The sequence below is a fragment of the Populus nigra genome, chromosome 2 (genome assembly GCF_951802175.1).
Source record: "Populus nigra chromosome 2, ddPopNigr1.1, whole genome shotgun sequence".
NCBI classification, from domain to species: domain Eukaryota; kingdom Viridiplantae; phylum Streptophyta; class Magnoliopsida; order Malpighiales; family Salicaceae; genus Populus; species Populus nigra.
The window spans coordinates 48,061,638-48,075,420 of NC_084853.1; the positions used below are offsets into that span (position 1 = coordinate 48,061,638).

The 13,783-nt window shown below is 31.7% G+C and overlaps 2 protein-coding genes across 3 annotated transcripts; one reads left to right on the plus strand and one right to left on the minus strand.

Annotated features, from left to right (window-relative positions):
* Positions 1–3,178: 3,178 nt before the first annotated feature.
* On the minus strand, positions 3,179–5,749 carry LOC133681792 (U-box domain-containing protein 4-like). Of its 2 annotated transcripts, none has more exons than XM_062104940.1 (2): positions 4,295–5,749; positions 3,179–3,522 (listed from the first exon to the last, which is right to left on the minus strand). In XM_062104940.1, exons 1-2 carry the CDS (start codon positions 5,391–5,393, stop codon positions 3,479–3,481), a joined length of 1,143 nt encoding a protein of 380 aa, XP_061960924.1. In that variant the 5' UTR covers positions 5,394–5,749; the 3' UTR covers positions 3,179–3,478. The 2 variants fall into 2 exon arrangements, with proteins under 2 accessions (XP_061960924.1, XP_061960925.1); XM_062104941.1 differs by having other exon boundaries at positions 4,413–5,692.
* A 4,326-nt stretch (positions 5,750–10,075) lies between these two features.
* On the plus strand, positions 10,076–12,946 carry LOC133681893 (mitochondrial outer membrane protein porin 2-like). The gene is made up of 6 exons (XM_062105079.1): positions 10,076–10,261; positions 10,323–10,390; positions 11,497–11,607; positions 11,687–11,773; positions 11,870–12,078; positions 12,464–12,946. Exons 1-6 carry the CDS (start codon positions 10,213–10,215, stop codon positions 12,768–12,770), a joined length of 831 nt encoding a protein of 276 aa, XP_061961063.1. The 5' UTR covers positions 10,076–10,212; the 3' UTR covers positions 12,771–12,946.
* Positions 12,947–13,783: the final 837 nt, after the last annotated feature.

Here is a 13,783-nt window from a genome sequence, read left to right on the forward strand (position 1 = left end):
GGGATTTAAATAAATCTACTTTTAACATCTCCATTGACACTCGAGGTCTTGTCACATAGCAACTGTTCCCTTCACCAATTGACATCTTCCTAACGCTATGAGCATGTTCTCGGCGCCATGAGTCCGGACTCAGTGCCCTGAACCGGGTTAATCATGGATATTGTCCATCGAAATAGAGTATCCTGTATAATAAAATATACCCTGGATATTTATTTATTTACTCGTTTATGCGTTTGATTCTCGTTCTTTCTTTCTTTTTACTTTCACTCTTTTTTTGTCCATCTTTTTATTTCACTTAATCATGTATCATTGCTCCCTACTTCCTCTCTATTTTTTGTTTTTGTTTAGAATGTTTGATTTGTTTAAATTATAGTGATTTATTTGTTTTTAAAACATCTTAAAACAATATTACGATGAATTAGCATGTTTTATTTTTACGAGGATTCTTATTTAAAATAATCATAAACCAAGTGATAACTTAATATTTTTGGGTTCAATCAAGCGTATAAAGATATGGTAAGTTACCAGACCTTGTATTGTTAGGCTCGGCCAAACATTGAGCCTACACGCATATATAGATCTGGTCTTTTGATAAAATCATAGATATTTTCTATGTAATAAGTTATAAATATTTATTGTATATAGGTCTCATAACATTGACATTATATATTAGATATCAACCATTAACTATCTACAGTAGAAAGAATGAATTAGATTGTTATAATAAATAGATTAATCGATTATCCAATACACAAGTTTTGTTCTTAAATTCTTTAGATTTTTTTAGGATTTCATAACATTATTTATATTTTTTTTATATAAAAAATCAGATTCACTCGGATAATTTCTTTAATTTCATGATTCAAATTTAGACTCATTCAATTTCGAAGTCGTACTTTGTATCACAGTACGCGGTTAGGTACCAAGTTGCTCTTGTAGGATTTGAGTTTACCACATCTGAAATCTTTTAATTATACTTTATCGATGGTTTAATCATGTCAATAGGTCAGCTTCTTAATATAGATCAACTTCTTTGAATAAATTAACAGAAAAAAGTGATATAAATTTGTTTTATTTCCCTTGACAAGGCCCTGATCAACCAAGACACGTATCTTACTTCCATCCATTGGTTCATGATTTATATATTACGTACGTAGAGTCGAGAATCTCCCTGAGTGAGCAACAGAGATTGTTCCTTCGACCGTGAACTGCAAATAAAAAAAAAGAAACCTGAACAATATGCTCTTCCACTCAACATTAACAATTGAATTTCTGACTGGGGTCTGGTGATGGCCCGAGCACTGGTTAGCCGAGCCAGGCAATTAAAAGTTTAAAAACTGGTTCAGCTGATGCAACGAACCCACTAGGGTGACTTGACTGCCACTGTTGCTCTCCACTACTCCATTAAATATCTACTGGAATATTATACAAATAGCGAATTGAAGCTGCCATGAAACCAGCCGAGAAAAGAAAAGGATAACATCTATTGTTGACTCCGGTAATACCTCCATTTCCCCGGTCTTTGTCAGTTCAACCGTCGACATCAGCAAGGAAAATTGAACCTCTCGAATTAGACAAATCTCTCAGTTGAGAATATAGCCCGAGGCATCTCTAGTTTTCTTACCTGTTGAATAAATCAAGCTTCACCTCAAGCTCGCGTCCGTTTGTCTACTACGTGCACAGTGTGTAAAACTGTGTTTCAAAAAAAACAATGTTTTTTTTTATTCGAACCAACACTAATAGTCCACCTGTCATTGTGGTAGTTTATGTTTTTCAAATTATTCTGTGTTTGGAAAGAATATTAAAATACTTATTTTTAAGTGTTTTTTATTTTAAATTGAAAAAAATATGAAAAATTATTAGTTTAATATATTTTTAATTGTATTTAGTTTGAAAAAATATTAAATGAATATTTTTATGCTTTTGAAATTAAAGTTAAGATTAAAAATTATTTTAATATATTTTTGAAAAACATAATTTCAAGATAGGCTAGATCGGGTGAAACGAGGGTAAAATAAACTTTCTAAATGAGGCACTAGTTACGCCTAAGACCAACCAATAAACAGGAAGCTTCATGAACTTGAAAAGTGTCCAGTTCAAAAGAGTAACATTCACTCGGAAGAATTTAAAGAAAGAAATGATGGTTATTAGAAAATTCAGAAAAGAAAAAACAAGATGTTATAGTACTAGCCATCAAGGCATCGAATTTGGGACCCAGATAAAGACACCGTGACTGGCGTGATCATAACTAAAGACTCGATGCTCGCCGTTCAACAAACAAAAAGATGCCTTGAGGATTTTAATATTTTTTATATCTTTAAACAAATAGGATGAACTACGCTTTAAATTTTATTATTTAAATTGGATGATGAAGGTAAAATATTTAAGTATTTATATTAATTTGATCTTCATCATATACATTAAATTATAATCGTTTAATTTAAATTTATTAGATATAGTGACTATATCCTCTTAGAAATAAATAGAAGATTCGCACGCATGATGATTTGATAATCCAAGATCAACTTTTATTTGAACATAAGCTTCTTTACGACTCTCGACCACGAGTTCCTCGTGGAATGGTTCATTAGGAAGGACCAACGACTCTTCGAAAGTTCCTGTAACTCTCCCTCTCGACATGCAACTATGGATTGTTATTTTATTTTTTTCAGTTCATATCCTCTCTTTTTTTAATTTCCTTCAATTTCATCTTTTTTTCTTATCAATTTAATATTTATTTAATTTTTTAAATTATTTTTAAACAAGTCAAGTTATTTAAATTATATTAGGATAGCTTATCAATTTAATTTTTAATTTTTTTAGATTACTTTTAAATCAATCAAGTCACTTACACCCAGTTTAATTTTAAATTTAAATTAGCAATAACTAATTTGATCATGTTTTATCTCAATTTAATTTTCTAGTTTTTTTAGTCGGTCGGGTTCTCTTGAACAACTTTCATACAAATTAATTTCAATCTCAATTATTTTTTTTAATTTTATATTTATTTATTTTTACCATCAATCATGCTGCCTTTGAAGAAAAAAAACAAAGTTGATTAAATTATATCTAGTTAATTCTTATATTATTTAATTTTAAATATGAGCTAAATAAAAAAATTAAATCAAGAAATTTTAGTATTAATTTAATTCATTAAATTTAATAATAATATCAAATATTTCTTCACAACCTAAATATATTTTATTATATTATAAAAACAATTGTCCAACCCATCCAATGATAAATTAGGTGAGACACAAAAGTTCAAACAACAATATTAAAATCCGCAAAGGAAAACCCGAGTCTGTAACCAGACCCAGACCACTAATCACACTTTTTACAAGCTCTGAGTTACAAAGATATTTACAGTTTTTTTTTTTCTTTTTTAAAACTATGCATTTTTTGATCGTATGATTACATATGGGCATGTGGTTGCGACACTTATCCTGACACCTCTGACGTTCTGGCAGCGGCGGCGTTACTGGATCTTGGTTGCCGTAGAAGATCGATCAATGTCTCCGCCTGTCCATAATCATCCAGCACAAACCGACACCAAAACCCATCAACAATAATGCAAAGCGAAAAAATAAAGACAACGACAGACAAAATATTGTTTATTTGATTGCAATAACGTAATTAATTTCAAAATATAAAAACGAAGCTCAAAACCTAATTGAGGTTGAGTTTTATTTTAAAAATATGTTTGTGATAAAAGTGCGGTTAGTTTTATTTTATAGGATTCACATAAAAAAACATAACATATATATGTTTTTATTTTTATAAAATATAATTTATACTTTAAAAAAATTGAACCTTAAAAAAAAAACCAATCATACCTCTAAATCAAACACACATCCATAATTAGAAAAATTTTATATTATATAAAAATAATTAATGCTATGAGGTCAATAAACATATTTTAAGATGAACATGTTTTTATTTAATTTTTTCTCTCTTCTTTGTTTTTTTATAAATAAACTCAATAAAATAATTAATAGAATTTTACTACTCCATTAACAACATGAAATTAATTATGAGGTTAACTTCTATTTTTTTTATCTAAAATAATATTATTTTAATTAAAAATATGATATAATATTGTTTTAAAGTTAATCCAAAATTCTAATACCTAAACCAGATCTAATAACTACATAAACAAACTAATAAAGTTAAATATTTTAAGATAAATGTAAAAAAAAAAGTGAGCGAGGAGAAAATAAAAACCAATTTCATTTTCTAAAAAGGAGAGTGAAATTAAAGAAGTGACTGACGTGGCAAACTAATGATGTACTACCTTCAAAAAGATAACCAACAAAACGACATTGATTCCCAAAACAAGCATGCCACGTCAGTTGCAGCAGAAGTAGCAGACATGAGGTCTTGAACAACCGGAAATTTAGAATTAGGCTCACCTTCTGCTTGGCGCGATTGGTGCCGGACTGTGTCAAAGCCACCAACGCCGGAATCGCTCCTTCTCGAGCCACCATAGCTCGAAACACTAGATTATCTTCACAAATCTGCAACAATATCGACACCGCGATCTCCTTTTGCCTCTGCGACCCGACTTCAATAATTTCTACCAGAACTGGAATCCCTGCTTCTTCAACAACAGCGGTTTTAGCTTCAGGAACCGTAATCAACAGGCTCAAAACGAACGCTGACTTATCCACCATGTTAGACCCAAAATCAGCCATTAATTCCACCAGTGGTTTCATTATCCCAGCTTGGACAGCCCTGATTTTATTTTCCTTGGCCGAACATAACGAATATAGAGCAGTTGCTGCGTCTTTTTTCCCTCGAAATGCTCCGGTTTCGAGGAGGTTTACTAGCAATGGAATCGCTCCTGACCGGCCGATTGCGACTTTATTCTCTTCCATTTGTGATAAACGAAGTAGAGCGCACGCAGCGTTTTCTTTCGCCGTCGATGTACCGGTTCTCAGAGCCCTAACTAATGGTTTGATCGCGCCTGATGAAGCTATCAACTCTTTATTCTCGTCACAGAGTGACAGATTCAAAATCGCAGTGACACCGTACTCTTGAAGCTGAGAATCAGACGATGAAATTAGCGAAATTAAGGGCTTAATTGCACCAGCTTTGGCGATTTTGAGGCGATCCTCTGGTTTGTTCTTGGCGAGGAGCCTGATCTCCATGGCTGCTTGTTTTTGCTCGTCAATCGAACAGGACTCGAGATCCGATACCAGCTGGCGAATTAGATCATCGGGATTCTCCGCTGCGCAGGCTAGTAATAACAGTCGATTTTGAGACGACGCCGTTTGGAACTCCCCTGATCTGTCGCTGTTACAGTCACTGAAAGCTGAGGAATCGTCATTAACACTCAATTTACTGAAGCTCCTCCCCGTATAGTTGAAACTCCCAGAATTCTCCTTCTCCATGGCTATAATTCTGGTATATAAATTCGGGTTGGATTGGGATTGGGTCCGAAATGGATATTTGGGTTGGGTTGGGTCAGTGGTGGCTGGGGTTTGTTTGGGGACGGTGGAGAGAGCTATGTTAGTTAAGAGACGAGGGAAGGTTATAACTATGAGCGTGGAAGAGATGATAACACCTGGACAAGCGGGCGGGCGTCCTTGGAAGGTGGGCTGACACGTGCACACTTTTGACCACACCAAATCCTAGTCAGCTCTGAGCACGTGCAAAAGATCACTCTTTAAACGCGTGCATGGAAGGCTCGCTTTCCGATAAAGCTCTTCGGACGGTTTTTTTGGGTGAGTAATAAAGCTCTCGGACGTCGAGCTGACTTTGAGTGTTTTGTTTGTTGTTCTTCCTTTGCATCTAGCCCGGACTCAGTGGTACGCGTGTGATATGGTATTGGTATATATTTTGCTCAAATTATATATTTAAAAATATTTAATTACTTAATATGCATTATATTTTTATCTCAGACTCCCTCTTGGGATTTTAGTAAGGAAGAATATGATTTATAGTTTTTTTAAATCTATTTTCAAATATAAATGTAAATGTAAAAAATATTACAATATCAAACATATATTTAATATTGATGTGGATATTGATCATGATTATTGTTAAACAATCCAAAAAAATAAAAAGAAATACAAAAATAAAAAATGAGAAAGCTAAGGTTTTATTAACACTACATGATTACAATAATCTAAGAGAATAAGTTTAATCTAAATACAAAAAGATTATATACAGGCTAATCTGAAAAGAAAAGAGAAATATTATTTTACCTTTAAAAAATAAAATAAAATAACCATGTATTTCTTAACATCTTTCTTAAAACTCACGATGCAGCAACTACAAGTATCAAGAGTTTATCAATTAAAAAATAAAAACAGGAAATAAAATGCTACTTGGTAGAGAAATATGTAATCTACAAATAAAAAGAAACAAAATGCAGAATAATGATGTCACGTTTGGGATGATGACAAGTAAAATGACAATCGATTTCAATATGCTTAGTTCATTCATGAAAAAACAAGCTACAAACAATATGAACAGAACTATGGTTGTTACGATATATAAGAATTAAGTGAGAAAGGGAAACTTTTATATTTGCAAGTAACTAACGTAACCAAACAATCTCTTTGTTAGTAGATGTCATAATATAATATTCTATTTCGGTTGAAGATTAAGAAACAATAAATTGTTTCTTATTCTTTCAAGAAATAAGAGAGGCTCCTAAAAAGATACATAAACCAGTAATATTCTTGCGATATATGGAATCACTGTCATGGTTGGCATCAAAGTATGTACACCGCTCCAATAAAGAGGTGGGAGAAGTAAAAGACTCTAAAAGACTGTACCTTGAAAATATCGTCAAATACAAAAAACAACTGTCCAATTAATGGTAGTAAAAAAAAAGCAACAAATTGACTAAAACATAAACAACATATGCAATATTTAAACGAGTAGTAGTGAGATATAACAACCTCTCAACAATAGTATGGTATAAAGTAGGATATAACAAAGGTAAATCATCAGAAGAAAAATACTATGTGTTAATCTCAAAGGGAGTATCTACAATCTTATTATCAATAAGTCTAACTCACTTAAAAATATCTGCAACATATTTCAAATGAAAAATAAGATAATCTCTATGTGAGTAGGCTACCTCAATACCCAAGAAATATCATAGGGAACTCAAATCATTCACTTCAAACTATCTAGCCAACTATATTTTCAAAACTAAAATATTATTATTGTCATCACCAGTAATAATAATGTCATCAATATATAAAGATAGAACGTACAACTTGCTTTTGTGCACTTAACTACAAAACATAATCATGACTATTAGAAAACAAATCCAATAAAAAAATTATAATAACAAATTTCTCAAACCAAGCACGAGATGATTGTTTGAGATTATATAACACTTTCTTGAGCTTGCAAGCATGCTCGGAGTCATACAAAACACCAGAAGGGGGTGCCATATAAACTTCTTCTTAAATATCTCCATTCAACAAAGCATTTTTAACATCAAGTTGAGAGATATGAAGGTGAAAGTTATATGCAGTGGTTGATTGTGGAGTGGCCGAGATTAAGAGAGGATAGGATGTAGTGTGTATGTGTGTGTGTGTCAATTGAACCAGTAAAAACAATCATAAAATCATGATTTAACTTGATTTTTACGAGACGAAACGACTTGAATATAGTTTCAAGTTTTTAAAGCTATCATATGCATAATAAATATATTTTAACTCGCGAAATCATATAATTTTGACGAGTTAATTTATAATCTTAACAATATCAATTTAGTGATTCTAATTACAATCTTAATTAAATTTTATTGTAAACTATTTTATATATTAATATGATTAAACTTAGATGATCCAAAGAATTGACATGACTGGATGAACTTTAAAAAATTAAAACAACTCCATTTTAAACAAAATAATTCATCTTAATTATCCATGAAATGATATTATACCCCCCAATAACTTGGTGCCTCGACTGGGAGACCCCCTCCCACCTTCAATTTTCATTTTTTTTTTTTGAAAACTGGTCGATGAGGGGCCGTATTACCTTTAATATTAATGCTAGTATTGATTATTGTTAATTATTAGTCACTATTATGGTACAGTGAGCACTGTTAACAGGGCACGTCTAGGTATTCAGGTGCTGTTGATTGAGAGAAGCATTTCGGGAAAATTCTTCCGTTAACCGCTCGAGCTTTCCATCAATCATGGAGCATCGATACAGGCAAGGCCATGCCAGGTCAACCATAAACTCCGCTGGGTTTGTCTTGAAAATGGAGCTCTTGCCCGTTGTTTGTCTCCCTAAGGGCCTAAGGTCACTGGTGAATTAATATTTTATGCAATTAGCTTTTCGGTCTGATTTATTTGTGTATTTGGGTCACAAAAAAAACCCAGCAGGAAACCTCTTATTTGATTTTTTTTTCTCATGATAATATGATTTTTTTTACGTGTCCTTGAATTTTAATACACGAGGAAGCTAGTAGCCATGCCTGAATCATTAGCCATGTACTTCAACAACTAACCACTTTGTAATTTTTTTAAATAATATATTTTTAATTAAGAAAAATATCTTTTCATTGAATTATACCAGATTGAATCTTATAACAACAATTTCAATATTCATCTTAAATAATATATATATATATATATATATATATATATATATATATATGATACATGCAACTTTCATGAGCAACTGAGATTGTTGCAAGGTGACCGCCTGATATTTCCAGGGAGGGCTTGGGCCTTTTGGTTTCGTTTCTGCTAAAATCTTAATGGGCCCACTTCAAACTATAAAAAATTATTGAAAGAATAGATCAGAGGCCTGGCTTGCCTGAATGGGTCCATTGACCGCATTGTGATATTTATTTTTTTATTTTCTTTTAGCCTTTTCCGATTTTATTGCTTTTCTTTTGACTGTAAATGCTTTTATGACCTCACTTGTTGATTGATTTTTTTAAAAAGGAACAAAAATTTATTGCTTGATAATTCTTGCAATTTTGAATTATTATTGTATTTTATAAAACACACTCGTGTATTCTCTTGGTGTTTTAGAAAATAAAATATTAAAATAATATATAATTTTATAATCATAATTTATATTTAGATTAACTGTGACACCTAAAAAATATTGATAATGATGAATTCAATAACATTGTCAATTGTAGGGATCAAGTCTTGATTGTCTAGATTGATTGAACATGGCATTACGTTACACGTATGATTTTAAAAAAACATATTTTTTAATTTTAAATAATGTTTTTATGTTTTTTAATTATTTTGATTTACAAATAAATTTTAAATAATAAAAAATATATTATTTTAATATATTTAAATGAAAAATATTTTAAAATAGACCAAAATCACAAACAAATGAAATCTCATCTTAGAGGAGTTAAAAATCAATGATTCTAAATAGTTGTTAGATGATTTTCTAAATTTATTAAACAATTTTAAATATTTTTTATTTTTTTATACCATTTAATTTTAGTTTTAGAATCAAAGAACCAAATAAAACCAAACAAGGAATGAACCCATAATAAAATGAAGACTAATCAAATTAAATGTGTATTTGATATTGTGATGTAAAGTATATTTTAAAAATATTTTTTATTTAAAAATATTTTAAACAAAGACTGATCAAATTAATATGTATTTGATATTGTGGTGTAAAATGTATTTTAAAAATATATTAAAATAATTTTTTTATTTACAAAATCAATATATCAAAATTATAAAAAATACTAAAAAAACCATCAATTTAATACTTTTTTCAAATGAAACACTCTTTAAAAAAAAAAAAATATTACACTCTCAAACACTTACTTAAACCTATTAAAAATAGCCAAGCCAAAAAATCCATGAATTTAAATAAAATTATTTGGTTCTTAAAAATGTAAAATTGAATCAAACTGAATGTTTAATTTTTTTTTAAATACTCAATCCAATTAAATATTTTAATTTGAAACAATCAGTTTAGACCCGTACTCACCTCTGCGAGCCGCTACTCCTACTATTCCCATTGGTTTTATTTGCATTCTCTATTTCTTTTCTTGGGGCCCAAGAGCAAAAATATCGGAGGCTTGCAAGAAGTGGCCCCTTCTCCTGGCTTATTGCAGAATCCAAACAAAAATATAGTGTCTGGTGGGCGTAGCAGGCTCTTATAAACCCCAGTCTTCTCCCGTCAAAACCCCCTCTCATTTCCGTTCTTCCTCCCCAATTCGCTCCTCTCCCTGTCTGCTTCTCAGCAATCATGAGCAAGGGACCTGGACTTTTCTCTGATTTCGGCAAGAAAGCCAAAGGTAGATCTCACCCCCCTCTTTCTCTTTCAAATTAAGCTTCTTATATTGTACTGTTCTGCAGATTTGCTCAACAAGGACTACAGCCCCGACCAGAAGATAACAATCTATTCTTCTAGTTTCTCTGGGGTGGTTCGTTTTCTCATCCCTCTGCAATCTTTTATCTTATCTCTCAACTTGGACGAGCATTAGAAGTCTATTATTGTTTTTTTTTCTTGCTGCTTGGATCCAGCTCTGTATGTTGAATGCTTGCACGACTCATTTAGTTTCCGCTAAGTTCTTGGATTTGTATCTTTGATTAGGACCACGATTATTGTGCTGCTTTCATTGATGTTTAATCTCATCACATTCACGTTTTTTAAAGATTAATCTCATTGTAGTGTTACATTTGTAGTCATATGCTTGTCAGTGCTGTTGTGTACTGCTATGCTTAGTGTTCATCACAAGGCAGTAAATGTTTACGATTTGCTAAATCGAGCAAGGAGAGTCAATGCTGTGTAATGAGTTGCAGGGACTATGTACTGTCTGCTGTTCTAGCATGGCAACTAACTGACCAAGGATGTAGTTTGTAAACTCGTAAGGTAACTTGATATAACACGTTTGGAATAGCCAACTAGCTTGATAAATCAGCAACATTGAGATTTTGCATGATATTTTTTAAAAAATAAAAGAAAGTGTCAAATTTATTTTTCATAGAGGAGTAACTGTAGGATTTAGTATCTAATGGATTGTGTGACTGGAAATATCTCGCATGATAATGAACAGAAAATATCTGTGAAATAAAGATGGCAGACACTAAAATGTAGTTGTTTGTGTGCATAAAATGGATTAGGTTTTCTGCAAATCGGTATACTGCCTTGTGTTTTCTTGTTGATGTATAGGATCATCTGATGGTTCTATGTCATCTGCCCTTTTCCTCCGTTGTAGGAGACAGAATGCTCTTTCAAATTAGCATTAGGCAAGTTCAAAAACCATCCTGGGAATTACTCTGGAACAATATATTTAGTAACATTTACTTTTTTTTCTTCTTCTTCTTAATGATTGCCTAAAGTTTGGTTGAAGATCTTTCTTTCCAAATCACATATTCGTGCTGGTGCCAACGCCCAAATTTATAGTTTTACTTGTGTGTCTCCAAGGTGTTACCATGCGTTGCCAATGTTAAATGACAATTGACTGGGCCTTGTCTTTTCCTTTCTCTGTGAGTAAAAGAGCAATGATATTATATCTTTTATCTTCAGGCTCTTACTTCAAATGTGGCTAATAAAGGAGGCCTGTCTTCTGGAGACGTGGGAGCACGTTACAAATACGAGAATGCTGAATTTGATGTTAAACTGGAAACAGAATCAAATGTAACCCCCACACTGTTTCTTTCCAAAATCCAAGTTTCACAATATCGTTTTTCTAACAATACTCTGTTTCACATAACAGATTGTAACAACTCTCAGTGTCACAGATTTTCTTCCATCCACAAAAGCTATTGCTTCAATTAAACTGCCTGATTACAACTCTGGCAAGGTACTAAAGTTCACATGGTTTATATTGGACGTAAACATGATCTCGTAAATGTTTATTGCTTATTATTATTAAGCTGTCTGTCCTTTTCTATCACAGTTTGAGGTGCAATATCTACATCAACATGCTAGTTTCACTGGAGCTTTGGGTCTGAACAAGTCCCCCACTGTTGATTTTTCAGCAGCAATCGGTACTCCTAGCATTGCTTTTGGTGCAGAGGCAACCTATATAACAGCTTCTGGTGAATTTGCAAAGTACAACACCGGTGTGAGCTTGACAAAGCCAGATTCCAATGCTTCAGTGATTCTGTAAGTCTCAATTTTTATGTTCATTAACAGAAAATAAGAACATTTTGAGATACACTTCGTGTGGAGAGAAAATGAAGATGTGCAAATCACAAAAATCAAAATTGTTCCATAAAGGAATCTTGTTCCCCAACATTTTACAGATTAAGAGAAATGATTTTCTCGGCTTTCTGTATGCTAATGAAATGGCTTTCGCTTTCTTATCTATCTTTTACTATTCTTACATGGTACATCTTATACCTTGGAATTTAGATTTGTTACACCAAGATGCATCAGTACTCAATAGTTTGTTGGAGTATAAAAGGGAAACACCATGAAACAACGGCAAGGATATTTTCAAGCTTGAAACAAGGCAATATCAGTTAAGTGTTTTCTTTTCTTTTGGCAGGGCTGACAAAGGAGACTCAATAAGGTTTTCCTATTTACGTAACCTAAATCAGCTGAATGGAGGAGCTGTGGTGGGAGAGATGAGTCGTAGGTTCTCTACTAATGAGAACACATTAACTGTCGGATGTTCATATGTAGTTGATCCACAGACACTGCTGAAGGCAAAGCTCAACAACCATGGCAATCTGGGGGCTCTTGTACAACATGAGCTCATGCCCAAGTCCTTCCTGACAATTTCTGGTGCCTTTGACACCAAAGCCTTGCAGAATACTCCCAAGTTTGGGTTGGCACTGTCTCTTAAGCCTTGATCGGCCATTTTTGTTTAATGGTAGACATGATACAATCAATTTCTTTTGTAGAACTCTTAATTTCTCTCTTCACTTTTCTACCTTTTGGCATTCTAATAAACTACAGTTTTTGTAAACACCATTTGGATAGCATATTTTGCTATAGAAAAATATTAGCTGCAGATTGCTTTCCTCTAGAGTGTTGCACATATTTTTAGGTGACTGGATGAGTCCATACTTGTATATCTATTGCAGCCTTTTTCTTTTCATGCATCCTTTGCCTTAAGCGATGGTTGAGCCTGGCTTACCATGAACATTATTAATATTAACATTAAAAAAAAATAATTTTTTCTTCCTTATTTTTTAAAATTTTAATTTCTTTATTTAATATTAACAATTTTTTTTTTTTAAAAAAGAGGATTTTACTGAACTCTCCTGACAAAAAACTATTTATTGAAATAATATCTGTTTTCTTCATTTTGTTTTTTTTTTTAATTTTAATTTCTTCTTTTAATATTAATTTATTAGAGATTAAGTTATGTAATTTTTTATAATTTTTTTTATGAAGTTATTTAATCTCATGATTCAAACTGTAGGTTTGAAAAGTTAATTCAGTTGATTTGAATTTTCCTTTACCTTTTTCTAGTTTTTTTTCTTTTAATATCGAGTTGATTGAGAATTAAGTTACATGATTTATTTTTATTTACTTTTTATAAAGTTATTTCCATTTCATGATTCAGGTTATATGTTTGGCGAGTTAATCTTAATTGATTCAAGTTATTTTTTTAATTAAATCTTTTTTTTTGAACTTATATTTCAACATTGGATTAATTGGAAATTGAACTTTATATTTTATTCTAATTTTATTTCTATTAGGTTATTCCGATCTCATGATCTAATTCTCGAGTTTGGTATATTAACTTGGGTTGACTTAGGTTTTTTTTTTAATTTCATTCTTTAACATTGGATTTATTAGAAATTGAGCTTCATAGTTTCTTTTGATTTACTTTCTATAGGTTTTTATGGTCTCATGA

Coding starts and splice junctions, on each gene's coding strand:
- LOC133681792 (XM_062104940.1), bottom strand. CDS start 5,393: ATGGAGAAGGAGAATTCTGGGAGTTTCAACTATACGGGGAGGAGCTTC. Junction 3,523..4,294: donor TGTTGGTTATCTTTTTGAAG/GTAGTACATCAT, acceptor GATTATGGACAG/GCGGAGACATTGATCGATCT.
- LOC133681893 (XM_062105079.1), top strand. CDS start 10,213: ATGAGCAAGGGACCTGGACTTTTCTCTGATTTCGGCAAGAAAGCCAAA. Junction 11,608..11,686: donor AACTGGAAACAGAATCAAAT/GTAACCCCCACA, acceptor TTCACATAACAG/ATTGTAACAACTCTCAGTGT. Junction 12,079..12,463: donor TCCAATGCTTCAGTGATTCT/GTAAGTCTCAAT, acceptor TTCTTTTGGCAG/GGCTGACAAAGGAGACTCAA.